The sequence below is a fragment of the Globicephala melas genome, chromosome X (genome assembly GCF_963455315.2).
Source record: "Globicephala melas chromosome X, mGloMel1.2, whole genome shotgun sequence".
NCBI classification, from domain to species: domain Eukaryota; kingdom Metazoa; phylum Chordata; class Mammalia; order Artiodactyla; family Delphinidae; genus Globicephala; species Globicephala melas.
The window spans coordinates 363,287-383,321 of record NC_083335.1 but is presented as its reverse complement, the minus strand read 5'-3'; the positions used below and the strand labels follow the sequence as shown (position 1 = coordinate 383,321).

Here is a 20,035-nt window from a genome sequence, read left to right as displayed (position 1 = left end):
GCCTCAGCTTTGGTTTTGACCCCACCTCTGCGTGTGCACCACCCTCAGGCATCTGTTCCTTGCCCAGGCGAGAGGGAGGCGAAAGCAGTGGCTGCTTGCAGCCCACTTACTCAGGCCAGGGAGGGGTACAGCGGCCACAATTGGGCTGTGTGCAAATTGCCTGCGGTGGCAGAACCAGCAGGCAGTTGCAACAGACTGGCACACTCGCTCTGGTGAGAGTCCCTCCCAGTGCCCGCGGAGGCAGGAGCTGGAATCGGGGGGCGGTGGTGGCCCTGCCCCCCACGGGTCTCTCAACAATGGTGCCTCATTTTCCAGGCAGACCACACTTCCTCTAGGGGCATTCCCAGCTGCGCATCCCCTCACTCCTGTCCCCTCTGCTATATCCACACAGCCAACAGTACTCCTCTCCCCAGACCCATTCTTCCAACCCCACACTTCAGTTCTCAGCCCCCACCAGCATCGACAGACTTTTTGTACCAGGCAGGGGTGCCCAGAGCTGGTTCCCAAGGAGGTTTTGGGGTGTGCAGCGCTCAGTCCCCCAGAGCCCACGGGCAGAGACCCCAGCTCGAGAGGCAAGTGGGCCTGCTCAGATGGGAGCCCCTCTCAGTGCCTGCAGAGGCTGAAGAAGCTGGTGGGTGGGGAAAGGGGTTGTAATGGCGGCTCCACCCCTCACGCACCACTGAACAATGACACCTTGATTCTATGGTATCCTGGATTTTTTCCACAGACTTTCCCAGTTGTGGAGCTCCTTACTCCTGTCCCTTCAGACTGTCTTTTCACAGCCAACAGCTGCCCCCTCCCTGGGTCTGCACTCCAAACCCCACTTTGCAGCACCCAGCCCCCCTCCACAACAGGCAACTCACGACTCAGGCCAGAATGTGCAGAGCTGCAGTGTAGACCATGCATGCAGTCTTTGTCCTGCCTTCCACAGAGTGTCCACTGCATTCTCCTTTGATCCCCCAAAGATCCGTTTCTGTCCCAGCTGATTTCCCCACTGTGAGGGAGTTTTTCTGAGTGTGGGGACCTCTCCTCACCTTCAGCTTCCCGCCAGATTGCTGGTCCCTGTTTTGATTCCTCTTTTCTTTTTTTCTTCTTTCTTTCATCCTACCTGGTTGTGAGGGAATTTTTCTTGTCCTTTTAGGTTGTCTGAAGTCCTCTGCTAATGTTCAGCAGGTGCTCTACGAGAGATGTATTGTGTTGTAGATGTATTCTTGATGTACTTGTGAGGAGTGGCAAATTCCACGTCCTCCTATTCCACCATCTTGACTCCTCTCCAGTAGCTGTAGCTATTTTTAATACTCTTTTGCTTTAACCTTTATACTGTAGTTGTGTCTAACACACCAACCTATTACAGAATCAGAGTGTTCTGAATCTGCATGCTCACCTTTACCAGTGTATTATATGCTTTCATATGTTTTCATTTCACTAATTAGAGTCTTTGCCATTCAGCATTTCTTGCATTGCAGGTCTGGTGGTGATGAAATCCCTCAGCTTATGTTTGTCTGGGAACATCTTTATTTCTCCTTCATATCTGAAGGATAACTTTTCCATATAGAGTATTCTTGGCTGACAGTTTTTTTCTTTCAACATTTTGAATATGTCATTCCACTCTCTCCTGGCACTTAGGGTTTCTGCTGAGAAAACTGCTGATAACCTAATGGGGGTTCTTTTGTAGGTCACAATCTTTTTCCTCTGGCTGCTTTTAGGAATTTCTCTTTGATTTTTGACAGGTTCATTGTAATTTATCTTAAGAAGGTCTTTTTGCATTGAGATAATAGGGTGATTAGCATCATGAATTTGGATGTCCCAGTCTTTCCTTGAGTTTGGGAAGTTCTCAGCTATTATATCTTTAATAACTTTTCTGCCTTTTATCCCTCTCTTTTCCTCTGGAACCCCAGTTATTATAATATTTGTATGTTTGATGGAGTCCTATAGATCACATAGGCTTTCTAAATCACTCTTTTTCATTATTTTTTCTTCGTTATCCTCTGATTTCAAACTTCCTATCCTTTAGCTCATTTAATCTATCTTCCACTCAGTCTACTCTGAGATAGATGCTCTCTATTGCATTTTTCATTTTACTCATTGAATTCTTCAGCTCCAGAATTTCTGTTTGGTTATTTTCCATAATTTATATCTCTTTATTAAATTTCAGATTTTGTTCATGTACTGTTTTCCTGATGTTGAATTGTCTTTCTGTGTTTTCTTGCTGCTCTTTTGGTTTCCTCAAAACTGCTATTTTGGGCTTCCCTGTTGGCAGCAGTGGTTGAGAATCTTCCTGCCAATGCAGGGGACACAGGTTTGAGCCCTGGTCTGGGAAGATCCCACATGCTGTGGAGCAACTAGGCCCGTGAGCCACAACTACTGAGCCTGCGCGTCTGGAGCTTGTGCTCCGTGACAGTGAGAGGCCCGTGCACCACGATGAAGAGTGGCCCCTGCTCGCCGCAACTAGAGAAAGCCCACGCACAGAAACGAAGACCCAACACAGCTAAAAATAAATAAATAAATAAACAAACAAAAACCTGCTATTTTGAATTCTTTATCAGCTAGATCCTAAAATTTCATGTCTTTGGTTATTGGTGAATGATTATTACCTTTTTTTTTTTTTTTTTTTTGCGGTACGCGGGCCTCTCACTGTTGTGGCCTCTTCCGTTGCGGAGCACAGGCTCCGGACGTGCAGGCTCAGCGGCCATGGCTCACGGGCCCAGCTGCTTCGTGGCATGTGGGATCCTCCCGGACCGGGGCACGAACCCGCGTCCCCTGCATCGGCAGGCGGACTCTCAACCACTGCGCCACCAGGGAAGCGCTGATTATTACCTTTTGGTGATATCATGTTTCCTTGATTCTTCATGTTCCTTGGAGTTTTGTGTCACTGCTTTCACACATGAAGTAGCAGACACTTCCTCAAAACTTTGCTAATTGCTTTCAGGTGGGAAATATTGTTCGTACGTCCTGTTACATCGGGGGTTTTCTCTGACCTTGTGTGGATATACCTGCTCCATGCTTCTTGCTCCCTCTTGTGGCATAATTATTCTTTTATGTCTTGTCTGGTCTTACAGCTCACCAGGATGTCTGCTAGAAACCTCTCTTTTGTTTTTCAGAAGGTAGCACTACAGTTCAAGTTTTTGGTTTCTCCCTTTCACATAGACCCTGGTCAGGTACTTTGAGAGCACTTCTTTTATTAGAGCTTGCTCTTGCCACTGAACTCAGGAGCACATATAAGGAGCTGGCCGGAGAGTGGGGGGAGGTGTGAGTCTTGCCCTCTGGGCATTGGGGGTGACTGTGGGACTGGTGAGGGGATCATCGGGTGAGGGTTTCCCAGAAGCTCACGGATGGACTTTCCACTGAAGTCTTGAACACAGTCATCAGGAACTATATCCCTTTAATATTGATATTCTTACCTGCTTCTTTCCTGATTTCTTCCCTTCCCCCTTCCCCCAGTCATGGAGGCCCCAGCCTCAAATTTGTTTTGTTTTGTTTTGCTCCAGTAGCATGCTGGAATCTCCCCTCAGCAAGGCTGGAGTTATACAAATTCTCTTTTGTCCTTGGGTGCCTGCTCAAGTCAGTACTCTTCAGGTTTTCCCCAGCCCAACCATGGCCAAGAGGGACTGGGGCAGGTTCACCGGTCCTGCTGATTCCACAGCTCATACAATGGTCTTTCTGCCTATTACTGATGCACAGGTGGGTGAGACTCCTCCCAGGTCCCTTGGCATATCTGGATCCCAGAACTCTAACAGAGGGACTTTTGTTCATGGATGGATGCCTAACTAGTTGTTTAAAAGGGGGGACAGAAAGGAATATCTTATGCCACTATGATGCTGACATCACTTGTCCTTGTTATATTCAGAGTTGAGCTCAGTCTCTCTCCCCTATTCCAATAATCTTGACCCCTATTGCAATAGTCTTGAATAAAGTCTTTCTTACCATTTTTGACAAGTGCCAGAATAATTTCTTTTTAATAGTACCTCTCTTCCAACATCTTTCTTGCCTTGTTCCCATCTTTTTATGCTATTGTAAATTGAATTTTTCTCTTTTTTTCTTGGATTTTTCATTGCTCATGTATAGAAATACAGTTGGTTTTTGTATTTTGATCTTGTACAATCTTGTTGAACTCATTTAATAGTTCCATATGATTTTATATATATAGGATCATACCATCTGAAAGTAGAGTTTTAATTCTTCCTTTCCAATCTGGATAACTTTCATTTCTTTCTCCTGCCTAATTGCCCTGGCTAGAACCTCTGGTACAGTGTTGAATGAAAGTAGCAAGAGTGGACATCCTTGTCTTATTCCTGATCTTAGGAAGACTTTCACAGTTACGTATGATGTTAGCTGTGGTTCTTTCATAGGTGCCATTTGTCAGGTTCAGGAAGTTCCCTTCTATTTCTTGTTTGTTGAGTTATCATGTAAAGGTGTTGGTTTTTGTCAAGTCCTTTTTTGTATCTATTGAAATGATCATATTGGTTTTTGTCCTTTATTTTATTAAAACATGACAATAATTGACTTTTGAATACTAAATCAACCTTGCATTTCTGAAACAAATGCCACTTCATCATGGTGTATAATCCTTTTTATATATTGCTGGATTCATTTTGCCAGTACTTTACTGAGGACTTCTTATGTCTTTATTCATAAGAGATATTGATCTATTATTTTCTTGTGATACCTTTATCTGGTTTTGATACCAGAGTAATACTGACCTTATAGGATGAGTTGCAAGTATTCCCTCCTCTTCTATTTTTAAAAGAATTTGTAAAAAATTGGTATTAATTCTTCTTGAAATGTTTGGTAGAATTCACCCTTGAAGCCATCTGTGCTTGTGCTTTTCTTTCTGCAAAGTTTAAAAATTACTGATTCAATCTCTTTATTTGTTGTAGCTCTATTCAGATATTCTGTTTCTTCTTGAGTCTGTTTTGGTGGTTTGTGTCTTTCTAGGAATTTATCCATTTCATTTATCTAATATGTTGACATACTCTTGTTCATAGTATTCTCTTAGGATCCCTTTCATTTCTATGAATTTGATAGTTATTATTTTAGTAATTTGAGTATTCTCTCTTTTTTTGGTCTGTTTATGCAAATATTTGTCAATTTTGTTGATCTTTTCAAACCTACTTTTGGTTTCATTGATTTTCTCTATTTTTCTTTTATGATCTATATATTTTTTCTGCTCTAATGTTTATTATCTACTTCCCTCTGTTAGCTTTGGATTTAGTTTGCTCTTCTTTTTCCAGTTCCTTAAGATAGGACAGTAGGTTATTAATTTGGGATCTTTTGTCTTAGTCAACTTAGAGTACTATAAAAAATTACTATAGACTGGGTGGCTTAAACAACAGAAATTGATTTTCTCACAGTTCTGGAGGCTGGAATTCTAAGGTCAGGGTGCCTGTATGGTTGGGCTCTGATGGGAACTCTCTTCCCAGCTTGCAGATGGTGCCTTATCACTGTGTCCTCACATGGCTGGAAGTAAGACAGGGAGCAAGCTCTCTGGTGTTCCTTCTTATAAGGCCACTAATCCCATCATAAGCCTTCATGGCCTCATCTAAATCTAATGATCTCCCAAAGGCCCCATCTCCAACTACTATCACATTAGGGGTTAGGGATTCAATATATGAATTTGTGGGGACTCAATTCAGTCTATAACATTTTTCTTCTCTGTAATGTAGGTGTTTGCTGCTATAAATTTCCTTCTATTCACTGCTTTTACTTAATCCCATAAGTTTTCCTTGTTATTGATTTCTAATTTCATTTCATTGTTGAGTGAAGCAGCTGAGCTCCCCCTCCCCAAAGCAAGTTTCTAATTTCTGCTCTTTTTCCTGTGTATGGATCACACTTTCCTGTTTCTTTTCATATCATAACTTTTTTTGAAAATTGGACATTTTCAATAATGTAGCAATTCTGGGTACTGATTCCCAACCCCTAGGGTGTATTGTTTGCTGGTTTACTTGTTTAGTGACTTGGCTGCACTTTTTCTTTGAAGTCTATTTCTCCCACAGTGTGCAGCCTCTAATGTCACCTCTCAGAGGGAACAGCCTTGGGCATGCACACAGTCACCCTGGAATGACACAGCTTTCTTGTTTCTTTTCCTAATCTCCCTATTAAGCCTGCCTCTGTGGTACCTCACCCAGCTGTTAGCCTCCACTAATTGCAGACTAATTGTTCCATTTGTATTTTTCTGACAGTTTCCCATACATAAAGTCCTCCAGTGATCTAATTAGATTTGGGTTCCCTTGTGTTTGAGGCCAGTCTTAGGTATTTGTTCGGACCTCAGGAGGGTTCTTCTTAGCTGACTCTTCCCCCAGGTACTCTGTTAAACTTCTAGCTGTCACATGGTTTAGCTTGTTATTCTCATGAAGCTCCCAGCTTCCTGTAACTGCTCATCTCTCAAATCTCCATTGTTTTTGACAGCACCCTTAGGCTTGAACTTCCCCATACTCTGTTCCAAATAAAGTCTGTTCTCTTAGGAGAGCTCTCTGTTCTTAAGTCCTGCCTTTCCCCCTGGGAACAATCTATGAACCACTGTTCTGGAGCTATGGATAGGGACAGTGGACTGCTTCTCTTGGAGTGACACCCTTGCCCTACCAGTGGAGTGCTGGGTAACCCTGGTTTTCTTGGCTTGCCTCTCCCAGTATGGAACCTCTACTCTATGAGTTACGTCAGGGCAGGGGCACTCAGAGCCCACTATTCTTGGCCTCCACCTGCGGTAGAGCTTCTGCCCTGTGCATGGGGGCTAGGTAGATGGAGGAAGCCTCACACCTACCAGTCATGCCATGCTAGAATAGAGCTTCTGCCTTATGGACCTGGGGATGGGGTGAGGTAGGAGGAGAAATGCTGATGAGTTGCTCCTCCTGGGGGCAAAGCATAGCCTTTGAATGGGACCTGAGGGGAAAGAGCGCTCCCAGGCTTTATTTGCCAGGAGTAGAGCTTCCATCTCACTGAACTGAAGCATGGAGTAGATCATGTCTCAAATACCATAGACTCTCACTTTTCTTACTAAGAATTCATTGATTTTCTTGTGTAAATGTTTCTTCATTTGCTGTATGCCCTTAGGACATTCACAGTTTTCAGAGACTTTAACTTGTTTTTGTTTGTTTTTATAATTTTTACCAGTTATGGTGGTTTTATTGGAGAGAGGCTCTGTGGAGCTCCTCACACTGCAGTTCTGGAAATGTCCAACTCTCATTTATTTTGAAGGTTCTTTTTTGGTTTTTACTCTCAGATCATACCCTTAATTCAGGTGTTTGCAAACTACAGCCCTTGGATCAAATCTGGCCTCTTTTTCTAAATAAAGTTTCATTGGAACACAGTCATGCCCATTCGTTTATTGTTTATGGCTGACAGAGTTCAGTAATTGCAATTGAGACCATTTGGCCCACAAAGCCTAAAATATTTAGTGTCTGGCCCTTTACAAAAAAACTGACAACACCTACTTTAGTTGATAAGCTTTACTAAAGTCTTTCATTACTTAAAGATATAAGTGCTTGCATAGTAAATATGAGTTGTCAAGAATACCAACAATAATTAAAATCAGATTTGGCTTAAAGGCAAAATTAGTAGATTTGTAATATAAACATGATATTTTTTGTTTTTCCAACATTTTCAGATCTGGTAGCTCAGCGAGGCGAAAGATTGGAATTATTGATAGATAAAACAGAAAATCTCGTGGATTCGGTAAGTATGGGGTATGGTAATATTTTTCCAGGGTGTAAACTAGAGAAACCGTGGTTGCTGGCTAATATAATAGGGAAATGGCTTAAATTCAATACTTTAGTGGGTTTTTTTTTTCCATTCTAACCCCCATTATGTGACTACATTGTGATCATGAGGATATCAATGAGGCATAGAAAAAAGCCATAACCAATTAATAGCCATTAAGGAAGCTTTCACTTGGAAAACATACTCAATATAAAGAAACAATTTTTTAAAGCTTTGGATTGATGCCTACATAATTTAGCACCTTAGCTACATATACCAGTCTGTTCTCTGTATATTCGTAAAACACAAAACAAAAGTGCGGGCCAGTTGTGACCCATTGTGGATCCTAAAAATCAGACCGTTTAGTCACTTTCTTGCTTACCGTGACAGCTTGAGCTTTTCTTGTATTAAGCAAGAGGCAGAGATTGATAGGGAAGGATGTGTCCCTGTAACCTACTTATGCTACAATTACGTGTGTCTCTGCATTTTCCATCTGGTTGGTGGATGAAAGTTTTCAGGGAAGATGATACATATACAGTGAATAGAAGGAGGGCAGAGATCAGTTACAATTTGGGTCTATACAATTACAAATTTACATGAAGAGTAGAAATTTACCCCTTGAAACAGATATCAGTGAGTGATCTTGTTCATTCTTACTGACAGGTAGATTGTAGTGGTTAAGAGCACAAGCTCTAGAGTCTGGTTGCCTGGGATTGAATCCCAGCTCTGTCACTCACTAGTTGTGTGACCTTAGGCAAGTTACTTAAACTCTCTATGCCTCAGTCATCATCATCTGTAAAATGAAGATGAATCTTCTTCATAGTGTTTTGAGGGTTAAAGCACACAATGCATGCAAAATCCCTAACACAGTGTCTGATACATAGTAAGAGCTATTTAAAGGTTTATTGTTATTGTTAGTTTTACAGAGACATCTATTAACGGTAGGTCTTAGGAGGATAATAGTTTTTTCACCAAAGTACATGGAAATTGGAGGAAGAGTGGCACCATACAGGAAGTTAAGACACCAGGGTTCTATAATGGCTCACTTTGTAAACTGTTGCTTGGGGACAAAGAGAGACAGGTGTCTGATTATAGATCTGATGACAAGTTTTTTTGTACTTCCAGTCTATCTCTTAGGTATCCTTAGTCCCTGAAGATGACCTTATTTAGCTGGAGTGGCCTGTGTTTGACCAGTACTAGTATAGTCTGCACTTTCCAAAAAAAGCTTTCTTAACTTTGTTGACTACATCACCCAGATTAACAAAAGGTACTCATTAACTGCTGCCTCTTTTTATGGAGGAATAACAAATACAATAAAGTGCAGTAAATGTACTACTTTTAATAAGTGTGCAGCTCAGTTATTTTTTTACATATGTTTATACCCATGTAACCACCACCTAGGTCAAGATATAAAACACTATCAGCACCTCAGAAGGCAGCCTCAAGCCCCTTCCAGTTAATAATCCCCAACAGAAGTAACTTTTCTGACTTATATCACCCTAGATAATGTTTTTCCCATTCTTAAAATGTATAGAAAAATGGAAACGTATGTTATATATTTGCATCTGTCCCCTTTCACTCACCAGTATGCCTATGAGATTCATCCATGTTGTTGAATGTAGTAATAATTTATTATTTTTTATTGTTTTGTACTACATACTCCATTGTATAAGTCTACCTACCACTATTTATCCATCCTCCTCTGTGGGGCTTTAATTCTGGATTCTCTATTTTGTTACATTGTTCTCTTTGTCTGTCTTTATGCCAGTACCACACTGTATTGCTAACTGTAGCTTTATAGAATTCCCTAAGTCCTTCACTCTGTTCTTCACCAGGACTGTCTTCACCATTTTAGGTCCTTTGCATTTCCGTTTGTGTTTCAGAATAAGCTTGTTATTTTCCATCCTTAAAAAAAATTTGTATCTTTGATTGTGATTGCATTTAACTGATAGGTCAACTTAAGGAGAATTGGTAATCTTGACAGCATTGAGTCTTCCTATCCATAAACTTGACATATGTCTGCTTTTGCATAGGATTTCTTTAATTTTTCTCACCAGTGCTTTTTAGTTCTTGGTGTACAAGTCTTGCACATATTTTGTGAAATATACCTTTGAGAATTTCATGCTTTTGCATTCTATTTTAAATTTTGTTTTCCAATATTTATTGCTAATTATATAGAAATGAAATTAATTTTTGTATATTGACCTGGTTTGTATCCTTCAACTTTCCAAAATTCACTTATTAGTTCTACGAGCTTTTTTGTAGGTGCTTACATTTTATTTCTTTTCCTTGTATTATTGCACTGGCTAGAACCTTCTACACAATAGTGAAGACAAGTTGTGACTGGACATTCTTGAATGAAGCACATCTTATGGGGAAAAATTCAGTATTTTCACAATTATGTTGTTAGCTGTAGATCTTTTAATAGGTACCCTTTATCAGGTGAAAGAAGTTCCTTCAATTCCTCATTTCAGAGTTTTATTCATGAATTTTATCAAATATTTTTTCTCTATATATTGAGAAGATTATATGGTTTTTCTCCTTTAATCAGTTAATATGACTGAACCTAACTTACTAAACTAATATTTGTTTCTGAATGTTAAACTAACCTTGCATTCCTGCAAGATCATGATACAGTATCCTTTTTATATAATACCTTACTGGATTTGCTATTGATTTATTCAGAAATTTTGTATCTGTGTTCATGAGGGATGTTAGTCTATAATTTATTTTTCTTTTTGGGCTTTGGTATCAGGGATATACTGGCCCCATCAAACAGGTTGGGAAGTGTTACCTCTCTCTCTCTATCCTCCAAAAGAGTTTAGGTAGTATCGATATTATTTGCTTCTTTGCTGTTTGGAAGGATTCACCAGTGAAGCAGTCTCAGCCTGGAGTTTTCTTTGTGGGAAGGTTTTAAATCTACCATTTTACTATTTGTTTCCTTTTTTTTTTTTTACCATCTGTTCTTTATTCCCTTCACTCTCTTTTTCTGCCTTCTGTTCCATTAATGAGTATGTCTTAAATTCCATTTTTATTCTGTTTTGTTATTTTGTGATTGCTTTAAGGTTTACAGTATAAGGCTTTAACTTATCATAGTCTACCTCCAAGTGGTATTATCCCACTTCACAAATAGTATGAGAACCTTATAATAGTATACCTCCAATTTTTACCTGGCCTTGGTGCTATTTTTGTCATACTTTTATACACACATATAACCTTCAAAAGAGATTTAAATAATAAGAAAAACATCTTTTCTATTTATCCATGTAGTTAATATTTCTCGTAACTCTTCATTCTTTTGTGTAGATCCAGATTTCCATCTGGTGACATTTTCTTTCTGCCTGTAGGATGTCTTTTAACATTTCTTGTAGTGTAGGTCTGCTAGTAATGAATTCTTTCAGTATTTGTATATCAGAAAAGTCTTTATTTCACTTCCTTTTCTTACAGATATTTTCACAGAATAGAATTCTATATTATTTTTTTCTTTCAATATTTGAAAGATGTTTCATCACTGTCTTTTTTCTTCTTTCTGACAAAAATTCCACTGTTGTTTTTACATATATAATTTGTCTTTTTTTCCTCTGGGTGCTTATAAGATTTTTCTATCATTGGTTTTAAGAAATTTGATTATAATATACTTTGGTGTAGTTTTCTTTATGTTTCTTCAGCTCTGGGTTTGTTGAACTGTGGGTTTGTAGTTTTTATCAAATTATGAAAACAGTCAGCTGTTATTTCTTCAAATATTTTTCTGTCCTTCTTTCCTTCTAGGACTCCAGTTATGTGTACATTAAAGCACTTGAAGTTGTCCCACAACTCACTGATGCTCTGTTCGTTTTTTTCAGTCTTTTTTCTTTCTGTGTTTCATTTAGGATAGTTTCTATTACAGTGTCTTCAAGTTTACTTATCTTTTTATGCTGCAGTTTGTAATCTGTTACTCCCATTTTGTGTATTTTTCATGTCTACAAGTTTGATTTTGATCTTTTTTATGTCTTTCATGTGTCTCCTTAACATTTGCATGCTTTCCTCTACATTGCTTAATATATAAAGTATATTTATAGTTGAAATGTTTATTCCACTTACATGTAATATAAATATTGATAGAGTTGAGTTTCAGTAAGCTATGTTGCTCTTTGGTTTTTATTTGCTCTGTCCTCTTTGTTCCTCTTTTTTATTTTGTTTATTCAAATGTTTAAAAAATTGTTTCATTTTATCACCTCTTGGTTTTTCTAACAACCTTATGTAATTATTTATTTATTGATCAATAAATCACAGACCATACAGTTGACCCATTTAAAGTGTACAGTTCAATGGGTTTTGGCATATTACATTATAATTTTTAATTGTGGTGAAATATATACATATAATAAATTTGCCATTTTAACCATTTTAGTGTATAATTCAGTGACATTAATTACATTCATAGTGTTGTGCAGCCATCATCACTATCTATGTCCAAAACTTTGTCATTATGCCAAACAAATTCTGTAACTGTTAACCAATAAGTTCCCATTCCCACTCCCCCCAGCCCCTGGTAACCTCTTATCTACTTTCTGTCTCTATGAATTTGCCTATTCTAGAGATCTATAATTGGAATCCTACAATAATTTGTCCTTTTGTGTCTGGCTTAATTCACTTTGCATCATATTTTCAAGTTTCATCCATGTTGTAGCATGTGTCAGGACTTCATTTCTTTTTATGGCTGAATAATATTCCATTATAGGGATATACCACATTTTATTTATCCATTCATCTGTTGATGGACCACTGAGTTATTTCCATCTTTGGGCGCTTGTGAATAATTCTGCTATGAACATTGGCATACAAGTATCCATTCAAGTCCCTGCTTTTAGTTCCTTTGGGTATTTACCTAGGAGTGGAATTACTGGGTCATATGGTAATCCTATGTTTAGCTTTTTGAGGGACTACCAAACATTTTTTCATAACTGCCACACCATTTTACATTCCCAACATGTGCAAGGATACCAGTTTTTCCACATCTTCACCAGCACTTGTTATTTTCCGTATTTTTCTTATAGCCATCCTGGTGGGTATGAAGTGGTATGTCATTGTGGTTTTGATTTTCATTTCCCTAAGGACTAATGATGTTGATCATCTTTCCGTGTGCTTATTGACAATTTGTATATCTTCTTGGGAGAAATTATTCAAGTCCTTTGCCCATTTTTAGTGCATCATCAGCTGCTAGTGAAACCATCTACATGAAGTGGAGAGGCCATCAGGCTGGTCAGCTTGCCCTTGTCATTCTCACAGGGGTTTTTATATCTTTTTGTTCTTTTCTACTTACATCCACCCCCACCCATCCCCAAGGGAAGCTTTGGTAAGGTGTAACAATTGTTCTTTATAGTTGAACTGGTTTTAAACAGGTGATATATCAGCGTTCAAATACTGACCTGAGGATTGTGGAGAAATCTTCACCCCAACCTGTTGAATCACATAACTGTATTTAGGTTTATTAGTTTCATTGCTCACTACTTTTTCTTATTCATATTATCTTCCTCCTTCTTGGAGTCTTTATTGTGACTTAGTTTGTGAGTAATTGAAAAGAGTTTGGGCAACTGAGAAGTTCACCAACTATGTACAATTTAGAGGGCACAGTCCCCAAGCCTCCCTCAATTCTGACACCAGCTGCAAGTTTGTTCATTCCCCAAGCCATTCTAAGGTTTGATAACTCACTAGAAGGACTCACAGAACTCTATGAAAGCTATTATAGTTATGGTTTTTACAGGCAAAGGTCACAGATTAAGCTCAGCCAAAAGAAGCAGCACATGGGGTGGAGTTGGAGAGGTAACAAACCCACAGTTTCTGTTGTTCTCTCCCCATGGGCTCATTACTCTCCCAGCATAGATGTGTGATGACATTGTCAACAAAGAATTAATCAGTCCATCTAAGAAAGAAATGGAAAATTTTATTTGAGCCAAATTTGAGAATTATAACCAGGGAAGAGAATCTCAGAAAGCTCAGAGAACTGTTCCGCCTGTTAGAAGTCAAGTCACAGTTCTATAAGGCTTTTGAGACAGAGGACTGGACATTAAATGACATATTATTGACACTTACACAATCCAGATCTAAGTGTCACTGTGACCCCTTACAAGATCAAGAAGGAATGTTATCTTTAAGTTGTCTTGTTGGTGCTGGGAGAATGTTGGTCTTTATGGTTGAGCAGGAGTTTTTGCTGATGGGGAAGGTTTGGTCAATGCATAATGCAGATACACAGTGCACATTGTGGGGAGAGAGGAGGCCAAAGGGCAGAGAAAAATTTTTATGTTTAAATTTTTGTCTTGCCATAAAATATGAATTTTATTTCACAAAATACACAGAGCATTGTACGACAAGGAAGCTTGCCCAAGCTTCATTGTTCAGTTTTGTTGTTGTTTTTATTGAAGTATAGTTGATTTACAATGTTGCATTAGTTTCTGGTGTACAGTAAAGTGATTCAGTTATATATATATATATATATATATATATGCTTTTTCACATTCTTTTCCTTTATGGCTTATTATAGGATACTGAACATAGTTCCCTGTGCTATACAGTAGGACCTTGTTATTTCATTTTTCAGTTTTTATTGTGGTTTCATTACATAAGCATGATTGACTGATTGCCTACTTGCTTAATCTGAGTCTCCAGTCTCTAGCTCCTCTAGAGACCCAGAGCCCCTATCCTAAATCATATAGTTGGGCTTTCTAGAGTGAGTAGTCCCTGCACTAAGTCACATTGTTACTATTTGTCTAGCCCATGGCCCCCAGAAAAGAAAAGGTTACCTCCCAGGAGCTGAGAGCAAAGGTCAGATCCCTGTTTGGGCAAGGTTAAATTCTTTATGATACAGTACACTTAGTAGGCATTTGGGTTGTTTCCAGTCTTGAGATTAGACAAATAGTGCAGTTAGAAACATTTTTGTATATGTCTTTAGATGAACTTATACATGTAATATCTCTGTTGGGTATATACCTAGGAGTGGAATTGCTGGGCTCTTAGGGATTTTTGTTTGTTTGTTTGTTTTAAACTGCTTGTGTCCTGGTGGGAATCGTTCAGTAGTTATTGAGAAATTGATGCTGCAACAGAAAATGGATAACTGAAGGAGTGAAGTTCTTTGGGTTTGGGCCCTCATACGAGTAAATACATATCTTCCTATGGAAATTGAACAGGTTCTTATGGTTCACAATGCCAGGATTATACTGGGCAGAATAGGCAAATGTGTTTGCAGCCAACTAGCTCATGCTTTCTTATTGGAAGCATGAAGATGAAAAGGCTTTTCTGCTATCACGAAGAACTACTTCTAGTGCTCAACATCACATGCATTGCTGTGGTGGAGAAGAAAAAGGAGGGAATCCTTTCCAGTGGGCTCATACTGCTTACCATATATGTGGCAGAGTCCTGCTTTGTGGAACTAGTGATTATGAATGGCCAGTCTCTACCTGTGGAGAGGGAAGGGGTAAAAACCATTGAAACAGAATTTAATGAAAGTAAAAGTTTTGCAGGTATTATTGCAAATCAATCATGTAGTCAATGCCAGGGATCAGACAATTCATGCTTTTTTTTTTCTAGTCTGTCACCTTCAAAACAACCAGCAGAAATCTTGCCCGAGCCATGTGTATGAAGAATCTCAAGCTCACTATCATCATCATCATCATATCGGTCGTAAGTTTTTGTCCTTTTAATATATGATTTTATATTTCAATCTCTAAGAAATTAGGTGCTGGAATTCTTTCTCAGTGATTAGCACTCTGAAAAAAAATGATTAGCACTCTGAAATGAGCTACATATAAATTTTAATGGTGAAACACATGACCAGGGATTAGCTTTCCTATGAAGTTACTGTGTCATAGCATCCCTACTTAAACCCTATTTCCCTACTGAGAATTCTTATATGTAAGTAGTCGTTTAAGGCATTCCAGATATTCCTGATTATTTAATGGTTTTCTCACTGCTGAAATGGGACTCTTTTAAACTTGCATTTTCTAATTGAGTGAATATTTTCTAATTATATTTCTGTTTTCTAGTTAATTCTGTTTTCTGTTCCTTTGTTTCTGTTTTCTCTTTTCTAATTCATCTGTTTTGTTTCTGGCAACCTTGCATAATTTTTAGTAGTTGTAATAGTTTGTCAGTTGATTCTTCTGTGTGCTGTAGATCAGGAGTCAGCAAACTTTCTGTGAGGTCCAAATAGTAAATATTTTAGGCCTTGCAGTTCACATACAGTCTCTGTCACATATTATTTTTTTAAACAACTGTTGAAAAATATAAAAACCATTCTTAGCTCACAAGCAATGGCTGTAGTTTGTTGACTCCTGCTATAGATAAATTATGATACTGTCTATTAATAATCTTAACCTCATCATTTATTTATACACACACACACACACACGCACACACACACACATTTCATTTACAAGCGGTGCTGAATAATTGTGGTATCAGTAGGAATCTTTATTTAGTTCCTGGTTTTAATTGGAATGCTTCTAATATTTATGAGTGATATTTACTATGAATTCTTGTCACTTTTATTGTGAAGTTAAAGAACATTTTATTTCTAGAGTGCTAAAAGTTTTTTTTAAGAAATGGTATTTCTCTACCCAATGAATTGATAATATAACAACATTTAATAATATATTGAATGACATTAATGAAAGCACTAATAATTAACTATTCTTTCATTTCTGGGATAAGTACTAAGAGGTCATTATGTAGTATTCCTTTTTGTGTGTGTGTGTGTGTGGTACGCGGGCCTCTCACTGTTGTGGCCTCTCCCGTTGCGGAGCACAGGCTCCGGACGCGCAGGCTCAGCGGCCATGGCCCACGGGCCCAGCCGCTCCGCGGCATGTGGGATCTTCCCAGACCGGGGCACAAACCCGTGTCCCCTGCAGCGGCAGGCGGACTCTCAACCACTGCGCCACCAGGGAAGCCTGTAGTATTCTTTTAACGCATGGTGAGTTCAGTTTCCTAATACTTACTTACTTACCCTTGTCTATAAATATAAAGTAGTCTAGGGACTTCCCTGGTGGTCCAGTGGTTAAGACTTTGCCTTCCAATGCAGCAGGTGCAGGTTCAATCCCTGGTTGGGGAGCTAAGATCCCACATGCCTCGTGGCCAAAAAATCCAAAACACAAAACGGAAGCAATATTGTAACAAATTCAATAAAGACTTTAAAAATGGTCCACATCAATATAAACAAAAAAAAAATGTAGTCTGTATGCTGTCCTCCTTTTGGAACCCCAATATAAAAAGATATTGGACCTCTTTGAACTATCCTGCATGTCTGGTAACCTTTTTAATATGTTTAAACTCCTTTTTGCAACACATTCTGGGTGAATCATTCAGCTAACTCTTCCAGCTCTGTTCATTCTGCTATCCAGTTCTTCTTTTTAAAAATTAATTTTTAAATGTTTATTTTTTAAAGCCATGCTTTAAATTTCTAAGAACTTTTATTATTCTTATTTTAACATTTTTTTTTCGTAGAAGTTGTACTTGTTAACAAATATACTCTCTCCTTGAATTTGTCTGGATATATATTCAGAGATATATCATAGGGAATTCGTTTCTGCAAGGGCAAGAGCTGGCTAGGCAAGTCCAAAATCCACAGAGCAGGCTGTCAGGAAGGGCTGGCTGGACCTGAGGGGCAGGAGCAAACCTGTATATACAGGCAGAATATCTTCTTCAAGGAAACCTTGGCTCCACTCTTAAGGCCTTTTAACTGCTTGGATCAGGCTTATTCAGATTATGTAGGATAATCTGCCTTACTTAAAGTCAACTGATTTATGAGCTTTAATCACATCTACAAAATACAGCAACACCTTGATTAGTGTTTGATTGGATACCAGTGCAGTGTAGCCTCCCCAAGTTGACACACAAAACTGACCTCACAGAAATGTAGTTAGTTATGTTTATACGTAATGGGTATATTTTTAAAATTTTATTTCTAATATGGTTAAGTGTTGATAGTTATAACCCACCTCTAAACAAGAGGTCTTTGGAGTCCTCACTAATTTTTAAGAGTGTAAAGAAGTCCTGAACCAAAAGCTTGAGAGCTGCTGCTCTAAGGAGTGGGGGAGGGATCCTTTGCTTTGGGGGTAGTTTGTGTCTGGGCAAAGCAGCATTTCCTCCTCATCCTTTTTTCATTTACAGATGCCCAAAGTTAACTCTTGGCAGATATCTCTGACTCAGCTCCACTTCTCCTTGACCCCTATTGAAGGTCTTCCACCTTAGACAGCTGGACTTGCCTAACAGAGAAGGGCAGCTATAGCTCTATTAATGTTGTACTGGAAATTGTGCCTTGATTGTTCCCTTGTTCAGGATCCTCAGGTGGCACATTCTTGGCTTCTCAGCTTAGCTTCTTCCTCCTTCTTTGGTCTAGGAATTTAGATTGATTTATAAAGGTAGATTATTATTAAATTCAGATTATATTTATTGATTACTTACTACATGCAGAGTACTTTGCCGACTTGCCAACCCTTTACCAGAAGGTGTTGTCACCTAACATACTGTACTTCAGCTTTAAAAATCCTTATATTTTAGCCGTGGCAAAGAGTCAACTTTCTATCAAATTGGAATATCTGTGTTTATGTGAATATGTTGAGTAGTTTAGCCTATTTATTAATAACCAGAATTTTCTATAACCCCTACCCCCAGCATTTATAGAGAAGTAAGGAAAAACACTTTGCTGACTTTAGGTAGGGAGCATGTAATTCATAAAGTAGTTTTTTCTAAGTGTGTGAGTAATGAAATCAGTCACTTAAAGATCTTAGAAAGTTGCAATTTAAATGAGAACAAAATGACTGATTTAATGCGAACCTAAATTTTACAATGAATCTATTTTTGGAATGTAGTAATCTGAGCAAGCATATGCCATGCAGAATATCATAATTTAAAATTATAATACCATAATTAAAAAGCTAATACCTCTTTTTTGTTTTTTCAATTTTTAAAGCTTTTTAAAATTGAGATACTTAAAGGAAAATGCACATATCTTAAGCATACAGTTCAATGACAGATTCACACATTTGTGTAACCCATACTTTTATCAAGATACAGAGTGTTTTCATCCCCAGAAAGACGGTTCATGTCCTTTCTCAGTCAACCCCCACCCCCAGCTGAGTGGCTACCATTGTTCTGATTTCTTTTGCTGTGGACTACTTTTGCCTCTTCTAGGACTTCACGTAACAGAATCATACAGTGTATCCTGTTTTTGAGTCCTAAAACGCTAGTACATCTTTATTAGGACTAGTATTTTTGCTGTGTTACTTATAATTGGGTAATTATAATTATCATTGTAATCCACTGAAAGGTTCATGGCAACATTTTTGCTCATAGGTGATATAGATGTAGAGTCTACTCATGCTTTTTAATATTTTTAATCATCCTGATAATGAAAAATTAATCCATGTGCAAAAACCTAAAAATATACTTAATTATAAAATCATACTTAAGGGAATCATGCTAATCTGTGATCTTTATGACAATGATGTTATCAGTAGAGTTGCTTATATAATTCCATTCTGCCTACTTCCCAGTGAAGAGAAACAACCCCACTGCTTTCCCTACCAGAAAAGAAAACAGTGGAATTCAAGTGGATGTGGGTTATATCAAAAAAGATCATTTTAATTCCACTTCTGTGTTTGAAAATACTTGATTAGTATGTTGTATTATTACACAACTCCTACTCTAATGGAACCAATATTTGTTCATCAGTCTTTATATATTATTTAGGAGCCTATGATGGATTCAAGAAGATAAAATTGCCTTCTCTGCCCCTCCCCAGGTATTCATCTATATTATTGTGTCACCACTCTGTGGTGGATTTACATGGCCAAGCTGTGTGAAGAAATAAAAAAGTTATCATTAACCAAGGATACGAGAGAACAAAGAGTTAAAAGCAATCCGTGTGATTCAAGCCTTTTAATACTGACAGATGGTGTCTGCCAGTCTCTTCAACCCTCTTCTTTCTCTTTTTTTAATATTCTTCTATGCCTCCAGATTTATCTTTGTCCTATCAACCAGTTTATTCCAGTGCACTTCAGACCGAACCATTTATTGCAGCAGGAGCCTTAAAAAGGCATTTTGTTTCTTTGGTTTGTTAACTAGTGTCATCTACTTATAGATACATTTTTGTTTATAACTGCACAAAGCTATCACCAAGGTAGAAACCACCTGTCTTATGAGCTGTCTACTGAAATTATGGATGACCTTTGTGCACACAAAAGTTTAAGAGACAGTATTGCTAACATCTCGTCTTAATGTCTTTTGATTTTGAAGGGTTTTAAGTGCTTGAAAATAAAATACGTGGAAAATTGTTGTTATTTGGGGAATTGTAATTAATTGTTGGTGTTTCTAG

At 38.3% G+C, this 20,035-nt stretch overlaps 1 protein-coding gene across 1 annotated transcript in view; it reads left to right on the top strand.

The window, feature by feature from the left end:
• Positions 1–19,786, top strand: part of VAMP7 (vesicle associated membrane protein 7) — a 65,916-nt gene extending 46,130 nt beyond the window's left edge. The window contains exons 6-8 of the mRNA XM_030850203.2: positions 7,601–7,668; positions 15,256–15,348; positions 19,463–19,786. Coding sequence (XP_030706063.1) covers positions 7,601–7,668; positions 15,256–15,348; positions 19,463–19,531 — 230 coding nt within the window. The 3' untranslated portion in view covers positions 19,532–19,786. The remainder of the gene's footprint in view (positions 1–7,600; positions 7,669–15,255; positions 15,349–19,462) is intronic.
• Positions 19,787–20,035: the final 249 nt, after the last annotated feature.